The sequence below is a fragment of the Stegostoma tigrinum genome, chromosome 4 (genome assembly GCF_030684315.1).
Source record: "Stegostoma tigrinum isolate sSteTig4 chromosome 4, sSteTig4.hap1, whole genome shotgun sequence".
Taxonomy (NCBI): Eukaryota; Metazoa; Chordata; class Chondrichthyes; order Orectolobiformes; family Stegostomatidae; genus Stegostoma; species Stegostoma tigrinum.
Window position 1 is genome coordinate 55,080,225 of NC_081357.1, and position 24,539 is coordinate 55,104,763.

At 39.9% G+C, this 24,539-nt stretch overlaps 1 protein-coding gene across 3 annotated transcripts in view; it reads left to right on the top strand.

The window, feature by feature from the left end:
* map3k7 (mitogen-activated protein kinase kinase kinase 7) overlaps positions 1-24,539 on the top strand; it is a 122,123-nt gene that overhangs the window by 81,936 nt on the left and 15,648 nt on the right. For all 3 annotated transcript variants that reach the window (XM_048530791.2, XM_048530792.2, XM_048530793.2), the window contains 2 exons: positions 14,093-14,157; positions 18,574-18,688. In XM_048530791.2, coding sequence (XP_048386748.1) covers positions 14,093-14,157; positions 18,574-18,688 — 180 coding nt within the window. The remainder of the gene's footprint in view (positions 1-14,092; positions 14,158-18,573; positions 18,689-24,539) is intronic.

A 24,539-nucleotide genomic window follows, 5' to 3' on the forward strand; every position in this document is an offset into this window, starting at 1 on the left:
TAATTTCACTTCTAGTTGATTTGTCTCTCATGAAATCTGAACTTAACTGTCTGCTTCTGTTAGCACAGACAATTTAAAGAAACCTTCCACCTCAACATTGGTATGTTTGATGTTCTAAAATGGAAACGTAAATAAATCATTTCATCTTCCGTGCTGCTCTTTGATTCTGTAACCCATATGAATAACTTGTATTACTAATGGGATATTACTACCCCACCTCCATGAGAACTTTATTATTTACAACCTGGTTTTACCCTCTGTTTCATCTGGAAATTGCATACGTAATTTAAACATTACAAGGAAAGGTTGCAGACTGCTTGCTCTCATGCTAAAATAGAAGAACAACTTTTTTGTTGCTTTTGCATTCATGATCTTTTAACATATACATATAACTCCCAGTCTACTTAAGTTGGATTTACTTTACACCAGCTTGTGATTTAAATATCTTTATTATTTGTGATCATAAATTTTCAAAAGCAAGTTCAAGACTACTCTCTTACTCTTTGCTATTCCCATGTTATCAGTTTCTCAAAAGATTGTTTTATCTGTAGATAATTGGAACAATGTCTAAAGCTGTAATATTCTAAAACATGTATTATGCACCAAACATTAATAACAAATCATTAAAGCTATAACATATGCATGTTCCTGATGCTACCTAATGTTGTGATTTTTGTTGCTTTGGTGATACTCTGCAATCTGTAAAATAGACTGGCTGTATAAATCATGTGCCAGCCCAGAAATTGGTGATGCAATAACTAATTTGGAATAAAATCAAAACGCTACAAAAATTGCATCAGGTGGCATCTGTAGAAAGGGAAACAAATTAACATTTCAAGCCTATAACATTTCATTGGAATAAAATTATTAGTCTGCGTTCACACTTTTAAAAAAAGCAGTGACATTGCTAGCATTGAATCCATGCAATGAAAATTAATTGACAATGTAATTCAGAAAACCATTAGCACCTGTCTCTAATCAATATTTGCAAACCTCCTACTGTCAGCTTACAATTGAAAAAGAAACTGAAACTGTTCAGTTCATGACACCAAATATGGATCACCTAAAGTATTTTTGTGACGAATGACCATTTCCTGCACAGTGTCTTAAATGCTAGACCTACAGAGAAATAAATAATTCTGCTGTTTTCTTTCCACAGTAGAGAAGTAACACTTGTTCTTCCATCCGGTCTTGTTTTTCTGTACAAGATTTTTAAGTTTGAAATCTCATCATCTCAAAAACTTAATTGCTGATTAATTATGACATGATAAATTTGAAGCAAGACCTAAAGAAAGGTGGACTGAGAACAGTTGGGATCTTTCAGCTGCTCCTGAGATTCAGACTTACTTCTGGATTTACTTCTAGATTTCTCACAGTTATCACATTTCAATAGTATAAGATTTTTTAATTTGATTCATTTTTACTTCTGTTATCCTCAAAATCAACAAAAATAAAAAAAACACACTTTTGCAAATGGAGCTCTGCTAACGGACCTTTAGAATCAAATGGAGTTCTATTAATTCCACTTTTGGAGAGGCCTACAAGTGGACGGCTTTGTTCTTTTCTATAAAATTATACTGTATGACTAAGTATTTCCTCCAAGGAAAATTGCCCACTCTCAACCGTTCTGTCCTGTTTTCTCACTCCTTTTGAAGTGAAATATGAATGTTTGATGCCTTTAGTAGGGTGCCACAGAAGCTGGTTTGGATCTAAATTGTTGTCTGCATTTTGTGACCACTTAGGATGAGGGCTGTAACTGATGCCATTGTGGTGAGGTTGTTCGTGCAAACACTGGAAGGATGTGCAGGAAGTTTTGCAGAGTAAACCTATTGCAAGCTCAGTCTGCAACACTGATGCAAAAAGTGCCATTTACTACCTCTGTGCCCCAGCTAATATGCTCCTTCACCCCCCATAATTATGTCTTACTGCCCTCAAAACCAGCACTGTTTTAAAGAGACCAATTACTTTCATGTTGATGACGGATTGATTTCTATCAAAAGCTATTGACCTAGTGAATGTGTTTGAAATAAAAACAGAAATTGCTGGAGAAATTTATCAGATGTGGCAACCTCTGCGGAGAGAAAGCAGAGTCGTAATTTCAGCTCCAGTGCCTGCAGAAGTGTTTGTGAGTTTTCACTACTGCTTGAAGTCCCTGACATCTATGGCGGGGTGGTGGCACATAAAATAAATTCTTCGATTCTCTAAGGGATCGGTTCAAATCTGTAACTGTCAGCCCTGGGTGCTGCCGTTTCTTTCTGGAAAACGCCTGCAGATTGGCTAAGACAGTGATTCAAATGTGCAAGATCCTGAGAGGACTTGCCTGCTTAAAAGTAAGGTCTTGCCCGTTTATAACAGATAAGTATTTTCTGAGGGTTGTGACTCCTTGAAACTGTCATCCTCAAAAAGCAGTGGAAGCAGAATCTTTGAATATTTGTTTTAATGCAGAGGTGAATAAATTATTGATGACCAAGGGGGTGTAAGGTTATTGGCATGAAGCAGGGAAATGGCATAATCAGATCAGCAAGGGCAGTCTAGATCAAGAGGTCATAGATGTAAAGAGTGAGACGCAGAAGGTTCAAAACTTAAATGAAGAGAAACTACTTCTGTCAGAGGGTTGTGAATCTGGAAGTCACTGCCCCAGAGTGCAGGAGAGGCAGAATCAGTCAACACATTCAAGCAAGAAACAGATTTATTTCTGATGAAAAGTTATGTGAAGCAGGCAGAAAAGTAGAGTTGAGACCAGCGTAAGATCACACATGATCATGTTAAAAGGCAAAGTGGGCTTGAGGAGATGATTTGTGCAGTCCTGCTCCTATGTTCCTTAGTGGCTGCAGATGATCTTATAAATTGGTCATGCATTGCTGTGGGTCTAGAGTACCTGACTTTGTATCAACCACCTTATCATTGGAAGCACAGGTTTACAGGATAGGTAGCCAACAGACAACAGTAAGGACACTACCAGGGTGGCTGTGACAGCACAAATGGCATCATCTTGACAGAAGACAAGCAGGTTTGTGCTCAACTAAATTACTGACACTGTCCAGGTCAGTGCCTCAGCAATCCTCATAATCTACTGGAACATTGATTGCACAACCACTGAAATCAATTACTGTATCTTCATACCTGGCCACAAAAGTTAATTCTGAACTGAGATTGTTGAATTGGAAAATGTTAAACAGGAGAAAGTTAGGCCATTCTGAAATTTCCTGAAATATTTTATAGTAGTTTAAGTGCTTTTATCGTGATGTGCAGACCAGTTTTAGTATAAGTGAACTTAACAGTTCATTAGATGCATTATAAATACAAAATTGAAGTGTTCCTTTTAGACTGACCATCATGACCATGCGTGCAAGAGGGATTGAAGTTTGATCATAATGCGCTTCATGCAGTAATGAGAAACTTGAAATATAGGTTTAAAATATTAGACTCTGTCTTAATTGTGAATTAATTTGGGAAAGATCATACTCTTGTTCAGCATTTCTTTTGAACATTTTCATGTCCGGACCTGAACGAACAAACAATCTTTTTTACCAGTTTAAAATAAGTATTGTAATATAACACCTACATTTATGCCCCCCTAAATTACTTAATCTATGGTTCTGCTGCAATTAAATTTATTCTGGAGCAATAAGTATTTTTCTCGACATAATTAAGCTTTTCTCTGCTTGATATTTGACCAAATGACAGCTACATCGGCTAATGCTGTGATCACGTTATTTCTGTGTTTGTGCTGCACCTGCATGACCATCGTCCTGTGTGTTTTATGATTTGCTTTGCATTGTTTGCTGTGAATTTTGTAAAGGTTGTGTGGTTAGAAAATGATAAAAGATATGTATTCACAAAAGAACCAAGTACAAACAGTGTTTCTACATCTGCCTAAAGGAGTGTTGTTTTGCCTAATAAATTAGTTGAGTCCAAATTGCAAACAGATGCATGCTTTTAAGGACAGAGGTTATGTTTTGTGAATGTGCAGTCCCTGTTTGGGTACATGGTTTGGAATTCAGTTCTTTATTTCAATGTTTTGTGATTTTTGAATTTGATTTCAGATATTTTTAACATCATGACTGACCGTTTTGGAAATGGGTATCATTACGTGGCCTCTATGGAATGTTTGAGAAATTTTATATCCACAAACTTTTATTATTGCAAAAGCTACCTTGCCAATAGAAATCCAAATATGCGAAAATGCTTTTATCCTTTCTTTATTCATTCCGACTTGCCAACTTATCCAGTCAACATTTGTTGATACTTTGTATTCCACACAATAGACGAAAGCTAAAGTTGACGTGACTGGAATTGTAAAACCTTTTTGACACATTACTAAGGAACTAGTTTAGATGGAGCAGATTTTGTCCAGTGAGTTCAGGAAGGATTCCTGACACAGTATGTAGATAGACCAACTTGAGGAGAGGCCACTTTGGATTTTGTGCTTGGCAACAAACCAAGTGTTAGACCTGTTGGTAGGAGAACATTTTGGCGATAGCGATCATAACTCTGTTTCTTTCCCGATAGTCATGGATAAGGATAGGTACATACGGCAGGGTAAAGTTTACAATTGGGTAAGTGTAATTACAATTCAGTTAGGCAAGAACTGGGTAACACAAATTGGGAACACATGCTGGGTAGGAAGAGCACCAAAGAAATGTGGAGATTGTTTAAGGAATGCATGCTGCATGTGCTCAATATGTTTGTTCCTTGCAGGCAGAGAAGCTGCAGTCGAGTGAGGGAGCCACGGTTCTCGAGAGAGGTCGAATGACTGGTTAAGACGAAAAAGGAGGCTTATGTAAGGTTTAGGAAAAGAGGAACAGAAAAAGCTCTCGGAATACAAGTTAGCCAGGAACGAGGTGAAGAAAGGGCTTAGAAGAGCTATAAGGGGGCATGAGAAAACCTTGGTGGATAGGATCAAGGAAAACGCCAAGGCTTTTTACACGCATGTGCAGAACAAGAGAATGACCTGAGAAAAGGGTAGGGCCAATCAAGGATTGTAAAGGGAGTTTGTGTACAGAGCCTAAAGATGTTAGAGATGTCCTTAATGAATACTTTTCTTCAGTATTCACAACTGACAGGGACCTAGTTGTACAGGAGGGCATTGTGTAACAGGCAGGAAGGCTAGAGGAGGTTGATGCTAGGAAAGATAATGTGCTAGAAATTCTGAGGAAGTTGAAGATAGATAAGTCCCCTGGGCCAGATGGGATTTATCCAAGGAGTCTATGGGAGGCAAGGAACGAGATCTCAGGGCCTTTGACAATGGTCTTGCTGTCCTCACTGTCCACGGGTATAGTGCCAGAAGATTAGAAAGAGGCAAACGTCATTCCCTTGTTCAAAAAAGGGAACAGGGATAGCCCCAGAAATTATAGGCCAGTTAGTCTTACTTCACTGCTGGGCAAATTATTGGAAAGGGCTCTGAGAGACAGCATTATGATCACTTGGAAAGGCACAGTCTGATTCGTGATAGTCAGCATGGATTTGTGACGGGTAAATCATGCCTCACAAACCTTATTTAAACTTTGAAGAGGTGACCAAACATGTGGATGAAGGAGAAGCAGTGGATGTGGTATACATGGATTTAAGTAAGACATTTGATAAGGTTCCCCATGGTAGGCTCATGCAGAAGGTAAAGAGGCATGGGATAGGGGGAATTTTGCCAATTGGATTCAGAATTGACTGACTCTTAGAAGGCAAAAGGTGAAAATATTCAACATGGTGTTATGAGTGTGGACCTCAAGGATCTGTTCTGGGTCCTCTTCTATTTGTGATTTTTGTAAGTGATTTGGATGAAGGAGTGGAAGGATGGATGAGCAAGTTCGCGGATGATACGAAAGTGGGTCATGTTGTGGACAGTGCGGAGGGCTGTTCTATGTTACAAAGGGACATTGATAGAATGCAGAGCTGGGCTAAGAAGTGGCAGATGGAGTTTAACCCAGAAAAGCGTGAGGTGATTCATTTTGGAAGGACACACTTGAAAGCCGAATAAAGAGTTAACGGAAAGATTCTTGGCCATGTGGAGGAGCAGAGGGATCTTTGGGGTTCATGTTCACAGTTCCCTGAGAGCTGCCACCCAGGTGGATAGAGTTGTTAAGAAGGCGTATGGTATGTTGGCTTTCATTAATAGAGGGATTGAGTTCAAGAGCCATGAAGTTATGCTCCAGCTATTCAAAACCCTGGCTCGGCCACATCTGGAGTATTGTGTCCAGTTCTGGTTGCCTCATTACAGGAAAGATGTGGAAGCATTAGAAAAGGTGCAGAGGACATATACCAGGATGTTGCCTGGAATGGAGGGAAAGTCTTACAAGGAAAGGTTGAGAGAGCTAGGGCTTTTCTCTTCAGAACGATGAAGAATGAGAGGTGACTTGATAGAGGTGTACAAAGTGATCAAAGGTACAGATAAAGAAGACTTCCAGAAACTCTTTCCTAGGGTGGAAGTAGCTTTTACGAGGGGGCATAGTTTTAGAGTGAAAGGAGGTAGATATTGGGAAGACGTCAGAGGTAGGTACTCAGAGAATGGTAGGGGCGTGGAATGCATTGCCGGAGAGGGTAGTGGAGTCGGCCTCATTAGGGGCATTTAAGCGGCTATTTGATAGGCATGTGGATGACAGTGTAAGGTAGCAGTGGAGGTTAGATAGACCTTAGGTTTAGGGTAAAGGTTCGTCACAACATTGTAGGCTGAAACGTCTGTACTGTGCTGTACTGTTCTACGTTCTATGGAAGTGTCAGTGGGAGATCATTTCTGTGATGGTGACCGTAATCAGGAAGATTTTAAGATTGTCATGAAAAAGGACTAATACGAACTAGAAAAAGTTTTGAATTGGGGAGAGGCAGATTATAATATGATGAGGTAGGATCTGGCAAAGTGGACATTGAGAAGCTATTTGGAAAAAATCTACTTGGGCCAGTGGGAGCCCTTCAAAAAGAAAATGGTAGAATTGCATGGACAGTATGTTCCTAAGTGGTAAGGAACCAAAAACTCTAGAGATCCCTTGAAAGCAAGGAATGCACAGGATTTGGCAAGATAAAAGGGAAGCTAATGGGAAATGCAAAGAGCATCAGAAGCCCTTGAGGCATACAAAAAGTGCAGTGGGTTTCTTAAAGAAATTAGACATTGAAGTTGAGCATGAAAATAATTCAGGCGGATAAAATAAAGGAAAATCCAGAATCATTGAAAAGTAAATTTAGGCACGAGAAGACAACCAGGGAAGGAGTGGGACCCATTAGGGACCGGAGTGGGACCCATTAGGGACCTGAGTGGAAAACTTTAAGTTTGTATTCACGATAAAGATGAATGATGTAGGTATAGAGAATGTAGATGTAGAAATTGGGGAAGATGACAGTGATATTCTTGAAGAAATTACAATCCACGGGGAGGAAGTTTAAAAGTGGCTAAGTTCCTAAGCTACTTGGGAGGTAAGGGAAGAGAGCACAGGACCATAGAATCCCCACAGTGTGGAAATAGACCATTCTGCTCACTGAGTCTGCATTGACCTTCCAAAGAACATCCCATCCAGACCTATTTTCGGACCCTATCCCCTTAATCCCTCATTTACCATAACTAACCCACCTTGTCTGCGCATCTTTGAACTGTGGGAGGAAACCAGAGCACCCAGAGGAAACCCACACAGACACAGCCCTGCCCTGACATTTAATTTTCAAAATCTGTCTGTACAAAATGGAAGTACCAGAGGACTGGAGGACAGCTAATGTGCCACCATAATTCGAGAAGAGTATTTGGGATTAACCAGGGATCTACAGGCCAGTGTTCAACACCAATGGTAGGAAAACTATTGGATAACCCTCTGACAGACAGAATTAATCTCCACTTAGTCAAGAATTAGCCAATGACAGTCGGAATGGTATTGCCAGAGCAAAATCATGTTTGACAGGTTTGATTTAGGCTTTTCAAGAAGGTGACTAGGTGTCTGGGTTAGGATAATGCAGTAGATGTGGCCTCCATGGAATTCAGTAAGGCTTTTGACGTGGTCTCATGTAGGAAAATGGTCAAAAAGGCAAGGGTCCATGAATTCTGGATTGTTTGGCAAATTGGAGTCAAAATTGACTCAGTGTTAGGAAGCAGAGGCTGATACTGCACCTCCAGGTTGTTTTTGTGACTGGAAGCCCATGTTTGGTGACATGTTGTAGAGTTTGTTGACTGTCTCGCTGTCTGTAGTGTACATTAATAGTCCAGACTGAAAGGTAGGAGGTTTGATCAGTCAGTTCAATAGCATAAGAATACTTCTGGTTCCTTCTGCATTATTTTTGGTGGTAGGGTGCACATACAGTCGCAGATGTAGCATCCGCGACAGTGAAACAATAAATTGAATTGATTTCAACTTGTGCAATAATGTTATTCATCAACTCTCTACCTGACTTTTTAAAAAATTGTCTTAGGAGCTCTACGAATTTGCTTGTTTATATGCCATCTTTCCTTACGTACTTGCCTTGGACACAACAACAAATCTGAAATGCTGTGGCATATTAACAGGCATTTCAATAATGGTGACATTTGTCACTTATTTTTGTTGAGATTTATAGTTTGTGGCAACAGGGGAGAAAATTTTTTTTATCAAGAATTTTTTCCACCTGAAGTGGATCTGTTGTGCAGCCACAGCCACTACAACATGAATAACCACAGCAATAATGTTTCTGACTCCAATAACCTGGAGCATAGCTTCATTAAAATATCACATTTTCAATGTTTTTAAGCCACCAACAATGGCAATTCTTAACTTTAATAAGAAAGTTGCACAATATTTGTTGAATGTCAAACATAAGCTTGTTATAGATTATGGGCTATTTCTGAAGAGATTAATTGAGGGTCTGGTACAGTTACACAGTTAGGTTTATTTTAATTTGTTGTCAACTTGAGTCATTAGCCACATTACTAACCTGATACATTTGACCTCTGTGGGAGTGTTGCACTACTGGAAGTTTCATCTGTTTTTTTCATCTTTAGTGTAACAGATCTAGCGTCAAAAAAAGCAGTGGAGATCTGTCTTCTGGCCAATACTTCCTATCCTTCAACCAATACTACCAGAAAAATTAGTCATTTGTCTTTTTTGCTGTTTGAGACCTCACTGTACACACATTAGTTTTCATATTTTCTTGCATAATGGTGATAAAATTTCAACAGTAAGTTATTGGTTCTGAAGGATGACTTGAAAGTATAAATGGTGCTCTGCAATCCTTAATAAAAACTGAAAGAATTGTGAATGCTGTAATGCAGGATCAAAAACAGAAGTTACTGTAAAAGCACAGTAGGCCTGGCAGCATCTGTGAAGAAAAAACAATCAGTTAACATTTCAGATCCAGTGACCCTTCCTCAGAACATTAACTCTGATTTTTTTTTTTCTTCACAGATGCTGCCAGACCGGCTGAGCTTTTCCAGCAGCTTCTGTCTCTGCAACCCTTACTTGCTTTTGTTACTTGGCAGGTATCTTGAGAAAGGTGAGGGCTAATTGGCTGCTTAAAATGTGGCTTCCTGTACTTTGGAGAAACAAAGCATAGGCTGGATGACCGCTTCACAGAACAGTTACATTCTGCTCACAAAAAAGACCCTCAGCTTCCTGTTATGAGGAAGAGTCACCGGACCTGAAATGTTAACTCTGTTTTTTCCTTCACAGATGCTGCCAGGCCTGCTGAACTTTTCCAGCAACTTTGGTTTAGTTCCTGAGCTTCCAGTTGCCTATCGCTTTAACACATTACCCTGCCATGCCAACATCACTGTTTCAGGCCTTCTGTAGTGTTCCAGCGAAGTTCAGGGCAAGTTAGAACAACATCTCGTTTTCTGCTTGGGGACCCTGCAGCCCTCCAGACTCGACATTGAGTTCAATAATTTTAAGACCTAATCTCTACCATATTCCACACACCAGGCCTTGTTATGACATAGCTTGCCATTACACACTACTTATTATTAGTCACTAACAATCCCCATCAACAACTGTTCACCCTCCTAGCCAGACCGTTATGAACTCCTTAGTCTATACAATTACTCTTTTCTCTCTTCAGGTTCTATCCTATCGTTTACTCCCTAACCCACCCCCCTCTCTATCTTCTGCATGTAAACTGACGTTTTCTCAGCTACATTCAGTTCTGAGGAAGGGTCACTGGATCCAAAATGTTAAATTTTTTATTTCTTCTCAGATGCTGTCAGACCTGCTGAGCTTTTCTGTCTTTGTTCCCGATTTGCAGCATCTGCAATTCTTTTGGTTTTTATCGTGTTCCTGGCTAATTGCTATCTGATTTTGGCTGTGATGCTACCCATACAAGTTTTGGAAGGCAGTGGGAGCACCAGGGATTAATCAACTAGTCAGTTAGGAAGTCTATATATGTAACATTTCCCCTGTGAGGTATAAATTTCACCTGCGTTGATTAGATCACATAACCATCACTTCCCATAACCGCCATCTCCTTATCTAAACTTATCCATTTCTTTCAACTGCCAGTGGGATATACTTTTAATGAGAACCAAAATAATAATGCTATCTCATTACAAATGATCATTTTTGGTGTGTAATTTCCAAAAGTGGTGCTCAGTTATGTTAAATGTGAACTCTGTAGACTAGGAAACTAACGTATTTTAAATTTCTGTTATTTTAATCTTTGATATCAATTTTTAGTGGTCTTTGAATAACTTGTTTCAATTCCATTATTGATCTACTGTGGCAACTGCTTCAACAATTTCCTGATGTTTGTGTAAGTACCTTAGAATTTTGAAATTATGGTAGATTTTAGCCAGGTTCAGTACAGCTGAATAACTGATTTTGTCTTGTGGGAAATATCTGGTGTAACAATACAATATTTAACAAATTTTTCCAGCGAGCAACATGTTTAGAGGTTTTATACATCAAAATAATAATTTTGAAGAATGTTGGAAAAAACCATCCATTGAACTACTGAGTTGCAGAAAGCCTGACAGATGTGGTGTAAAATCTAGAAGCTTCATTCATAATCATTAAGTGTATTAAACAAAATAGGAAAACAACAGGTATCTTTCACAGTTTAATCAACTGACCATATTCTGTCCCAATCTACACCATTTCACTTGGTTTCCTCATCTATAAGCTGTTGTTGAACTTGATCGGCAAGCTGTCTGAGCTCAGAAAATCTGCTGTTGATGTTTGGTTGTTTTTTTTGTGTGGTGTTCTCTGAGTTGGTTCATGTTACACTGTTGTAACAGTCACAAATGACCTTAAATCACCTGTGGTTGACTTGCAGAGGCTGTGTTACTATACATGTCAGTGTAATAATAATCGTTCTGATTTTGTAATAACAATAATAACACTACCTGAGCTTGCTGTTTGTAAAGAGCAAGGAGAATTTTACAGCGATTGTATTTGTCCAGTTGCAGAAATTGAGCAGATTCTGTACAAGCTGCACTATCCCTCCAAAAGATACGTGTTTTTAACTTGCGTCCCTCTTGTCTTTGTTCTTGTCTTTTCTCTTACTTAACTTTATTTTCCTTCGTTTCACTTTCTGTACATGATTTGATATCGATTTGCCATTCTGACATTTACTTTCTAGTTTTAACTCAGCAGCAGGAATTGTATCAAAAAATAGTGTGTTTTGTCACTGAGCAGGACCAAGCCTGCATGGATTGCCATCAAGATCCTGAGTAGCACATTACCAGCAACAGACAGCTCTGGTCTAGGAGAAACAAACAAAAGCAAATTGATGGAGAAACTCAGCACATCTTGCAGCATCTGTGAAGAGAGAACAGTTAATGTATCCAGTGACCTTTCTTCTGAATGATCATGGAGAAACACTTGTTTGCTCTGTAGACTGCTGCACCAAATTAATTTCAAATATCTAGTCCCCATAGTTTCCAAAAAATTAGAAGTAAAAGCCACGATGCAGTGCAAAATACTGCAGATGCTGGAGCATTAGGAATGTAACTTAAGACCTGTAACAGCTAATTTGTGCACAGTAAACTCTGTCAGACAGTAATATCTAGGTAGCTCTCCAATAACATGACAGTTGCATTCTTGTGTGACCTCCCGCTATAGGAAATCGCTATACCTGTACAGCATGAAGTTCAAGTTATCTGAACAGCATTCACTATTTGAAAATCACACTACAGTCAATTTGCATTGACAAAACACGTGTTTTAGCAGAACTTACCTGTATTTATAACAAGACAAGTTGTTTTTGTGGTTTTGACACCAGAGGTAACCCTGCCTGTTCCCCGAAATAGTCTTGTGGTCCCTCTTTCATCTTAGGCAACACATGAAGCATTTAACATTTGAAGGATCAGATCTCCAACAGTATTACATTCCCTGTGTACCACTTTGGAGTGTGTGACTTAATTTGTAATGGAGTGGACTTGTTGTCACAATCCTATGGTTTGGAAACGTGCACCAAATAAACCACAGCTGGCACTGAGAAAATCCATTGTCTGATGTATGGCTGTGATGACTAGCAACTCTTGTTTACCACTAAAATCCAGATCAGTATTTTTTTTTTGCTGTCTGATGTGAAAGAGGTTTTACGATATATTTATGAAAGGTTCTTGGTAAATGCTATGGTGTTAGTTGCAAGTTGATTTTGGATGTTGACATGAAAAGTTGGCATTATTGATGTATCGTGTGAATCCATTTTCTTTGAATATCAGTATAAAAGAGCTGTGTGTGGGAAACTGAATTTCATAATTTAGAAAAACTTCAATTAATGTAAATTCATTCTGGGGTAAAGAGATTATCCATTTTATTTTAGCTAGAACTAACCAACATGAGAGCTATTTTCATGTTACATGAGGGATAACGAGGTGTGGAGCTGGATGAACACAGCAGGCAAAGCAGCATCAGAGGAGCAGGAAGGCTGACATTTTGGGCGTAGACCCTTCTTCAGAAATCTTCAGATTTGTTATCTCAGATTCTCCAGCATCTGCAGTTCTTGCTATCTTCATGTTACACAACTTGGGCTGATTTGCAATGCACATTGATGCCAACAGCTTGGGTTCAATTCCTGCAGCTGCTGAGGTTACCATGGAGGACTTTACTTCTCAAACTCTCCCCTTACCAGATGACTTTACCTCATTAATCAAAATCTTGATTTGAGAAAGCAAATCTTAACAGTCTTGAGTATCATAGTTTGTTCCTATTTTGTCTAGGCATTTCCCAAAAGAAATCTCGTATGATCCATTTGACACTGTCTATCAATCTTCGTTTCACGGTTGCTTGACTTGTAAAGCTTTGAGCCCTAAAAAGTTGCTTGGCGCTGAGGCACCTTTAAGGATTCTGCAGAGTTTAGTTTGTTAAACTTTGTCAAACTGATCTATTTCATTCAAAGGAAGTAAGTAATCACCTTGCTATTGTAGAAATGTTGCATTGAGCTGACTAAACAAGAGTCTAAAATAAAGCTGCCAGTAATATTTAATGCATAGATTTTTTGTAAATATTGTAACATGCAAGATTTAATTTGTCAGATCTCTGATTGTTTATCAGAAATAAGCTTGTCTCTAAATATGTTATTTGTGCAAGATTGAAAGGGAGGTACATTTGATGGTGTGGTTTGCTACTGTTGCTGCTTCTGCTTGGCCTGCAAGAGAAAATTAATGCTAGTCTTTTAGATATCCGATTTTTCTACTTGGTTCTGAAGAATGGCTTTGCAAGAACTTTTCTGCTGAAAGGTTCTACCAAATGCTGTATTTTTTTAATCACACTGGTTTTAAGTTAGATTGCAGAAGAAGTTTTTCTTTCCTGAAGTGTAAGTTGAGATGCCTGGAGCAAAAGGCTGTGGAAGGTTGTGTCTGAGTAAAAAAGCAATGCTTCGCACAAGTGGGCTTGTGTCAGCAGTCCAGTTCTTGCAAACCATAATGTAAGAGCCCTTAAATAGATGCCGTCATCAGCTCTGGCCTCCAAATTGTGGTCCATTACATCATGTGATAGAAAATGGCGGAGGAATTGAAATAGCTATTCATGTGGTAGGAGTGGTCTGTGTATTAGGTTTTAGTTTATGTTGACAAGGCAGTGTGTTTCTAGTTAGTTCATTGCAGCTGTTTCTTCTCTCTCTCTCTCTCTCTCTCTCTCGTGGGCTCCACCTGCAACAGTTGTACTTGTGTTATTTTGCTGCTGGATACATATTGCCTTTTTTTGTTTGACAGGCAGTGAACAGCAAAGGCGCAGGTCTATTCAGGACTTAACAATTGTTGGATCAGAGTCTAATCAGGTAAGACCTTTTCATTTAAAGAAAATTAGCTTGACAGCATCTCTAGGTGACCTGCTAAGGTCTTGAGACTAAAGCTTTTTGGTAATGTGATAATCAAAATATTAGAATATTGGGTATCCAGTCAGAAACAATACCTGTTTTGTGTTAAGGAGGGCACAAAATGAAAACTTTGATACCATTGGCATTTTTCTCCAGATGCTAGATTGAAAGTAAATTAATTATGGGTTTCAGCACGGAGCCACAGATTTTGTGCTCCCATTTCACTAAGAGCAAGGTTAGTAACCATTGCATCCTTGAAAGAAATGCTGAATAATATTTTCAGTAGAGGCTCCACAAGCCAATTGAGGTTAACCCCTTCAGGTTCCAAAGTCTTTCATTATCCCACCTATCACCTTCTAAACATTTTCTGAGCAAAAATTCTTTTCAATAACAATTTTAACATTTTCACTTTTAATTCACAAATTTACTTTGTTACAATTTTAAAGAGATACAAAATTATAAACTTCATGTACTACTCAAGTAATGTCTTTAGTTTTATAGAACTTTACAAAGAAATGCACTTGGCACTGATGGTTAATAATTGAATCATATTACTTTACAATTCCAGGATGATGAATTTAAAGTGATTTATTTTGCAATGTATATTTTGGATGTTGGTCGATAATGCTGTGCAAATTTCCATTCTGTCCAAGATTGATGATTGATATCCAGCATCGATTTTATTGTGATTCCTGAAGACAGTAATATCCCAGCGGAGTTTGGCACTTGGGACAAATCACACTTAGCAATTCCCTGCCTTAGCCTAAATAGCACTACGTGCCCCTCCCCAGCTGCTCTTGCACAAAGTATCCAAATCTGCCAGTCTTTAACAACACCTTGGGGCCTCAAAACTGAGCCAGAAATGAAATAGAAGATCACATGGTGCCACTGGCATCTGTTCAGAAGTCAACCCAATCCTGGCTTGTGTTTTCTCCAAGGTGCCTCTGGTTGTAGCACAGGCCCCAGGGCAGTTGCCCCCAGTTCGCCCCAGCCTTGGAACATTCTGCTTGATGGTTTATGATGATCAATCATTCAAATTTCAAATAGGATATGTATTGTAAAATGACAGCTTGGGCTGACTTGGCTGTAGATATGCTTATTTCTCTAATACTACTGCAGTCTTTTTAATTAACATTAAGGTTTCTTGACTGAGTTGAAGGACTAAATCATAGATATAATTACATAATTGAGTTTAGAGAAATCATCACCGATGTCATATTTCTGTTCCCATCTCCCTTGAAAGCTTTAGTTTCACAGGCCTGTCACCATGGACACCTCACCAAAATGCCACAGACTTATTATGGCTAAACAAGATCCATTTTTGTAGTGGCGTTTCCAAGTCTTCAGCCCACGTTTTAAGAGTCATATTCCATGATTTGGTATTTTTTGCAATGAAAACAGCAAGACGACTTTTGAACATCATTCCTGATATTTGGAATGCTGTGTAACTTTGGTATCATAACCAGTTCCAAACCTGATTTCACCTGATGCTCACACTTCCCAATATTTAACGGAATCAGCAGGAAGTTTGCCTTCTGTTTGGAAATTGATGAACATGATGGTTCTTCCAAGAATTGCAACCAGAGACAAGTCTGTGACACCAAGAACATCAGCTCTGCAGTGGAGGGAATAAGGAATAGAAGGGCAGTAGTGATAAAGGATGCCATAGACAGGGAATCTGATGGGTGTTTATTCAGTATTAAAGATATTCCAGGATGTTGTGTTGCCTCCCTGGTGCCAGTTTCAAGGATGGCACAGAGTGGTGGCAGGGCATCTTTATGGGGTAGATAGATCAGTCAGAGGTCATGGCCTCCTTTGATATCTACAACATAGTTAAGAAGAAAGATGAGATCCTGAAAGCAGATTTCTGGGACTTAAGAAGTAAATTCTTAAGCAAGTCCTGAAGCAGTGTTCTCAGGATCAATCCTAATGCCACATGTTAGTGAGCACGAGAACAGGAGGATTTATCAATGAAACATGTGACTGGAGAACTGATGTAGGCAGGAGGGCATCAAATTTCAGAGGCATTGGGATCTGTTCTGAGGCAGGTGGAATCTGCACAAGCGGACGGGTTATATATTAATAGGACTGGAACTGAGATCTCAGACAGATTTGTTCGTGCCACTGGAGTTGGTTTAAAGTAGGTTGTCAGGGTGATGGGACCTGAAGGGTGACCCAAATTGGAAGGGAGTTATGTTGGTAACAAGAACTAGAAAATAGAAGACAGGGGAGACAAAGCTGAGAACTTTTAAGGATAAGGGATCAAAATATGGTAAAATTTTATGTTATATTTGAAAGTGAATCAAGGTAACAAGGGAAGTTATGAAGGCATGCGATACAAGTTGCCTGAGCTGGGTTGAGAAAATACATGAATATGCATAGCTGTACAAAAGCAATGGATAATTTTTAAAGAACTGCTACATGACTTATAGCAACTATACATTCCTTCAAGATACAAAAATTCAAATGGGTTAACAACTGTGACTGACAAAGGAAGTTGAGGATTGTATAAGATTTTGTTCTTGGAAAGGCTTATGGCATGTCTGGAAATGTTTATCAATCTGAAGATTGGGAACGTAGAACAATACAGCGCAGAACAGGCCCTTTACCATTTCAGGGCACAACACGTTTGCTGTAGATATGGATCCACATGAAGGCAGTCCAGATAAGAATGGCACATTTCTTTCCCTAAAGGATGTTAATGATTCAGGCTGATTTGCATGATAGTTTTATTATCATTTTTGATTCCAGAATATTAATTCAATTAAAATTAGCGAGTTTTGAGAAGATTTGTAGCTCAGGTTGAGGTTCTGGATGTGAGTTTGCTCGCTGAGCTGGAAGGTTAGTTTTCAGACATTTCGTCACCATTCTAGATAACATCAGTGAGCCTCCGACGAAGCGCTGGTGTTATGTCCCGCTTTCTATTTATCTGGTTAGGTTTCCTTGGGTTGGTGATGTCATTTCCTGCATTGGTGATTTCCTGCATTGACCCACTATCACTCGTATCCTGACATACAGATGAGGAAGGACACCACTTTGTTTGGGACAACACATCCATCCTAGGACAAGCCAAACAGAGGCACGCATGAGAATTCCTAGAAGCATGGCATTCCAACCGGAACTCCATCAGCAAACACATTGGCTCCAAATCAATCTACCATCCCTTGAGAAAAAGAACAGGAAATGACATCACCAACCCAAGGAACCCTAACCAGATAAATAGAAAGCGGGACATAACACCAGCGCTTCGTCAGAGGCTCACAGATGTTATCTAGAATGGTGACGAAACGTCTGAAAACTAACCTTCCAGCTCGGCGAGCAAACTCACATCAATTAAAATTCCACCAACTGCCATGGTAGGATTTGATCTCATGTTCCTCCTGAGCATTAACCTGGGCCTCTGGATTACTAGCCCAGTGACATTATTGCTATGCTACCATTTTCCTGAATAATAACAAAAATGTTAAACAATAACTTGCTCAGGGCTCTTCTCGAGAACATTGCAAGCCAAATGAGGCATGAAGCTCTAAGGAACTATTAGTTCACATGATGCAAAGCAAAGAAGTAAGTATTTTTTTGTGTGGAGTGCCTTTAAGGATGATGATAAGGTAGAGAGAGGGAGCAGTATAGAGAGGATATTTTGGACCTTAGGATCCTGGCATCTGAATGGACTCCAGAAGTTGTCATCGCTTTCAGAAAACTATTGATGGCGAGGGCAGGCAATTTTGCTGTCATTGCTATCTCAAACTCTGGTCTGTTGTTTTATCAGTTCTGTTACAATCAAAGTAATATTTGTCTACTTAGTTCCTAAACCAGTACTCTGCTGTTACTTGAAATTCTAAAGCATCCTTTTTGTTTTGTAATTTTTGTAGTATGTCCATAATTTTTCAGTGGTATGCTTTGGATACATTGTACCAGTGAAGGAAATCTTTAACAATCATGGCATCAAGTCATGGTGAATTACCAGAAAAAAAATGGGATCAGTCAAGTGTGAAAACAACATACATCTGTTCGCATCTTGTATTCCAGTTTGTTTATTCTGCTGTGCAAAATGCTTCTTGTGGATTATAAGCAGGTGGCAGAGGAATAATTATGAATATTTGGACACATTGCAGATTTTTGTTAATGCTTAGGAATCATTTCAGAATGTATCTTATTCTCTAAATGTTTCAAAAACTGCTTAAGACTGTTCGTAAAGTAAAATCTGTGGGAAAAATGTATAGAAAAGTCATTGTGTAATGTATTAAGGTAGTAGTTTGATCATTTGGAGCTAATAGTTTACTTTATAATAGACCATTAAAGGTAATGGAAATAATTCAAACAGGTTTATCATGTAGGCCATTTTCTTTTGACTTGTGTCGTTCTTCACGCATGCAGGGCAGCAGAAATAGCAGCCGGTCATCTAGTCCTAGCGTAAGAATGATCACTGCTGCAGGCACGCCTTCGGAGAAAGCTACCCGCAACTATGCATGGACACCAGATGAATCAACAGGTTTGCTTTGGCCTTTTGCTCTAACAGTGAAGTTTATAAAATGACAAAAACAACAGGAGGAAAATAAGTTTAATTTCAATCTTGTGAATGTAGGTAATATAGAGAAATATGGAGGAAAGTGTGGTGACTCATTTATCAATAATGTATTCGAAATCTTTCATGCTCTTTCTGCCTAATTCATTTAATACCATTTGTTGCATTTTCTCTCATTTTAAAAGCCAGTGGTCTTGCATAGTCAGCCCATTTACTTCCTCACCTTTTCTTACCAGCTGCGTAAAGATATGGAGCTGTGTTTAGAATTGCCTTGAGTATACCCCTCTTGCCACCTTCTCACCTCAACTTAAACTCAGTTTTTCTCTTCATTGTTCTCTTTCTTCTCTCCTTTTCCTATTGTTTCGCCTTCCTTTCTGCCCCTTCATCTAATACTAATTTTCTTGACTAGATTTTATGCAGCACTGTTTCCCCAGCTCGGTTCCTCAATAAAAAGTCATCTGGAAGCCTGCGCACACAAAAGTTAGCTAACACAACATTAATTGGCTCAGGATGAAATTTCTGCCTATCTTTTCCCTTTCCCTGTCTGTGGAGAATGGTTCCCCCCAAAGAAACTGGATAGTTCTTGAGGTTCTAGCAGTGCCAGGCATGAGCAGTGTCCATTGCTGGGACTCGATCCTGCAACCAAATGCTATTGAAGCCAGACTGAAGGTAGGTTTTGTGTATTTCATTCAGGACCTAGTGAGGATCTGTGGACAGTTCATTTTGAAAGAATGATGGGGAAGGGAAAGGTGTTAAAGATCATTGTGATGTTAGTGGGTTGCAATGCCCCCGGTATGCACACATGACACTGTAAAAGACATTCCCCCTCGTAGACCATGAGAGAGAGAGAAGCAGAATTAGGCCTTTAGGCCCTTCAAGTCTACTCACCATTCAATCATGGCTTATAAAATAGTACAACATTCAGTATAGAGTAAGGAACTCTGGGAACTTGCCATCACATTAAGTGCAGACAATGAATCTCCCTTGCAAACTGCAGGCTTTGTCAGCTTCTTTCAGGTGCTACACTACTGCACCCTCTTGTTCAACCACATCACCTCACCGGAAACCTTTCATCCAGACTACAATTTTGGACTGACTTAGACCTCAATTATTTCAGCTTTCCACCAACTCTGCTTCTCTTTTCATCATGGAATCCTCTGAAATGTTTACTGACCTTACTGCCTTTCCTTTTCATAACACAATCTCTCATTGGATAGTGGGTTCGAAGACTTTCATTGTTCCTGCATTTCCAGCCCTGACCCTCCCTCTTATCCTCTTACCTAATCTTTTAACATTTGATTTGTGATTTGCTACCCTCCTTTGATTTCCAATCAGCTACAAGTCCAACCAATTTAAGGCTGTATCTTCTCCTGAAAGCCTGTTGTGGCACAGTGGTAGTGTTCCCATTTGCAGGTAACTAAGATTGGTTCAGTTGCATAGAAGATTACAGTACAACTTCAAGGGGGGGGACTGTGGAGAGGCTCAGCACTGGTTAAAGCTTTCAGCACAAGTAGCTAAGCGAACAACTATGAGAAGGGGGCAGTCAATGTGGGACTGAGGATAAAGCTTTTTGAGAAGATTCATAGCTTGGGTTGTGGATGAGGTTGCAGATTTGCTTGCCAAGCCGTGTGTTTGATTGCAGACATTTTGTCACCTTGCTAGGGTAAACTGGTCCCAACATACAAACCACTGAAGAGCAGAACCAGAAGTGATACCAACCACCCAGCAAACCAAGGCATATAAGTAACAAGCAGGACAGAACACCAGAGTTTCACTGGAGGTGCAGTGACTATGTTACCTACCAGGGTGACAAAACATCTGCACTCAAACACACTGGCTTGGCAAGCAAGTCTGCAACCTCAGAACTGAGGCTGCTGTACTTCAGTGTACACAGTATACAAAATAAGATAAATGAGCTTGTAGCACAGATTCAAATTTGGAGGAAATGACAAGTGGATCAGGGCTGGGGATTAAACATTCAGGGATTATGGGTCCTATTGAAAGGATGGGCAAATGGGAAATGAGGTAGTGTTGGTTTGATATGAAGAACTGAAATTAAATCAATACCAAGAAGTAAAGTAGAGTCAGAAGGTGTAGAATCTGTGTGGGTAGAGATGAGGAATTGTAAAAGGGAAAAAGACCACAATGGGAATTCTTTACAGGTCTCCTAGGAGTAGTCAGGATGTGGCCAGAAAATAAATCAGGACATAGAAAAGGCATTTAAGAAGAGTGTCATTACAATAATCATGGGGGCCGTTATATGCAAGTGGACTGGGAAAAATCAGATTGTTAGCAGATCGCAGGAGAGGGATCTGTAGAATGTCGTTGAGATGCTGTTTTGGAGCAGCTTGTAGCAGATCCTAGTAGCAACAGGCAGTTCTGGATTTTCTGATGTGTAATGAGGCAGATTTGATTGTGGAGCTTAAGTTGAAGGGTCAGTGAACGTAGTATGATAGAATTCACTGCAGTTTGAGGCGGAGAAGCTGGTATCAGATGTGATAATGTTACAGTTGATAAAGGTGACTACTAACACATGAGGAAGTAGCTGGCTAGAGTTAATTGGAAGAAGAGCTTAGCAGGAAAGACAGTGGTTGGAGTTTCTGGGTTAATGCAGCAAGTACAGCAGAAATTTATTCCAAAGAAAAAAATACATGGGGAAGACAGGGCAACCATGGCTGACAAGTGAAGTTAGGGTCAGCATAAAAATGAAAAAGAGAAAGCATACACTGTGGTGAACATTAGTTGGAAGCCAGAAGATTGGGAATCCTTTTAAAAGCCAGTAGAGGATAACTAAAACATCAATAAGAGGGGAGAAGATTAAATATCAGGGTAAACTAGTGGGTAATATAAAAGAAGATTGCACATGTTTACATGGACATTGGATTGAGGCTCGAGGGAGAGCAATGGGGAACAAAGAAAAGGTGGAGAAATTGAATAGGTATTTTGCATCAGTCTTCATGGTGGAAGATACCAGTAACATACCAGAACTTCAAAGGAATTAGGAGTAGAGCAGAGTGTAATGGCCATCACTAAGGAGAAGGTGCTGGGAAAGCTGGGTAAATCACTGGGACTAGATGAACTACACCCAGAGTTTTGAAAGAAATAACTGAGGAGATTGTAGAGGCATTGGTGGTGATCTTTCATGATTCACGGGGGTTCCAGAGGATAGGAAAATGGCTTTGTAACATCCCTGTTAAAGGAGGGGGGCAGAAGAAAAGAAATGATAGACTGATTAGCCTGATGTCAGTTGTTGGTCAGATTTTCAGAGTCCGTTATTAAGGAGGAGACTGCAAAGTTCTTGGAAGTTCATGGTAAGATAGAGCTGAGTCAGAATGGCTTCATCAAAGGAACCAATCTGTTAGAATTCTTTGAGAAGGTAATGAGTAAGTAGAGAAAGGCGATCCAACGAATATGATCTATTTGGATTGCTAGAAGGCCTTTTAGCAAGATGACACGTAGGACGCTAAATAAGATAAGACCTCATGGTGTTAGAGACAATGTACAGGAAATGGTTACAGGATTGGCTGACTGGCAGAAGGCAGAGAGTGGGGATAAAAGGATCTTTTTCAGAATGGCAGCCAGTGACCGGTGAAGTTCAGCAACTAGGAGACAGCAAGAACTACTGATGCTGGAATCGGAGGCAATAGTGTGGAGCTAGAGGAACACAGCAGGTGAGACAGCATCAGAGGATTGCCCCGCTGAAGGGTGTAAACCCGAAATGTCGACCAGTCCTATTGAAGGCTGTAAACCCGAAACATCAACCAATCCTGCTGTTCAGATGCTGTCTCACTGCTGTGTTCCTGCAGCTCCACACTGTATTGACTAGTGAAGTTCTGCTGGGGTCAGTGTTAGGATCACAATTATTCATTAATGGCTGGACGAAGGTCCTGAGGGCATTGTTGCTAAATTTGCAGATAACACAAAGATATGGAGGAACAGGCAATGTTGAAGAAATGAGGTTGCAACAGGGACTGAACAGGCTAGGAGAGGGAGCGAAGAAGTGGCAGATGGAATATAATGTGGGAAAATATGAAAGTCTGCACTCTGGTAGCAAGAATAGAGGCATAGATTATTTTACAAATGGGGAAAGGCTTCACGAATCTGAAGCACAAAGAGACTTGGGAATCCTAATTCAGGATTCTCTTAAGGTTAACATGCAAGTTCAGTTGGCAGTTAGGAAGGCAAATATATTGGTAGCATGCATTTCAAGAGTGCTAGAATACAAGAGCAGAGATGTACTGTTGAGACTGTATAAACTCTGATCAGACTGCATTTGGAATATTGTGGGCCTGAAACTGCTCTATATCTAACATATCTAAGGAAAGGTGCGATGGCATTGGAGAGGACCACAGGAGGTTTCCAAGAAAGATCCCATGGATGAGGACCTTATCATGTTAAGCGCAGTTGAGGATGCTGGGCTTAGAAGGATAAAAAGGGATTTCACTGAAACTTAGAGTGGATGTGAAGATGTTTCCACTAGTAGGAGAGACTTGGACCTCAGGGCACAGCCTCAGAATAAAGGAATGATTTCGTAGAACTGAGATGAGGAAATTCTTCAACCAATGGGATCTGTTGGCGAATTACTGTGGAAGGTTGTGGAGACCAAATCATTGAGTGTAATTAGACAGAGATAGATAGCTCTCGATTAGTCATAGGATCAAAGGTTGCAGCGAGATGGCAGGAGGAATGTTAAAAGCAAATTTCATACAAAATCACTTGCATTCATCTTTTATACTGGTCCAAGATTCAGTTCACAAGATCAGATCCTGTTACAACATTGGAAACTCTCCTTTGCCAAGAGTTGTACAGTCCCACTGATTGTGTTAATTTGTGTAGCATCTTTAAATTACACTCATAGTCTTAGGCTCACAGGAACTAGGAAACATATTAAGTTTCCTCCTGTCAAGGTTAGTTCTTAAATGCTTCCTGGAATAATTTTTACTGGAGAACAGAAAAATGAACGTTCATGTTTTATGCTCCCAATTATGTCACATCATTGAAGGTGATGAAAGGAAAGTGATTGCCTAGTGGTATTATCGTTGAACTATTAACCCAGAAATGTGGGTAATACTGTGGGGACCCTGATTCGTATCTGCTGCACTAGATGGTAGAATTTGAATTCACTAAATATATGGACGTAAGAATGTAATGAGCCTGACATTAGCCTGACAGAATCTTACCTAATAGACAATGTCCTGGGCACCGTTAGCATCACATCCCTGGATATGCCTTGCCCAACTGACAGGACAGGCCCAGCAGAGGTAGTGGAATGGTGGTACACATGAGCAAAGAAGCCATCTATGCTTTACCACATCCTGTCTTCCCTCAGCTGTTCAACAACGCTTGGAGGAAGCACTGCGGGTGACAGGGACACAGAGTGTGCTCTGGGTGTCGGAGTACAATGTCGACCACCAAGAGTGGCTCGCAACAGCACGACTGATTGAGCTGCTCGCATCCCAAAGGATTTTCTGTTAGACTGGATCTGAAGCAGGTGTGAGGTAACTAACAGAGAAGAATATACATAACCTCATCCACAACAATCTGCCTGCTGCAGATGCATCTGTCCATGATAATGTTGTTGGGTGACCACTGTGCATTCCTTGTGGACATGAATTATCAGTTTGATAGCTCCTTATATCCATCTTGTGAGATACTATCGAAGTGATAGTCAGGACAAACTTCGAACAGCTCTACCAACTCAAGACTGGGCATTGATGAGATGCCGTAGTCTAACATCATCTGCAACCTTATGGTCTGACATATCCCCTACTCAGCTATTACAATCAAGCCAAATGATCAGCCTTGGTTCCATGAAGAA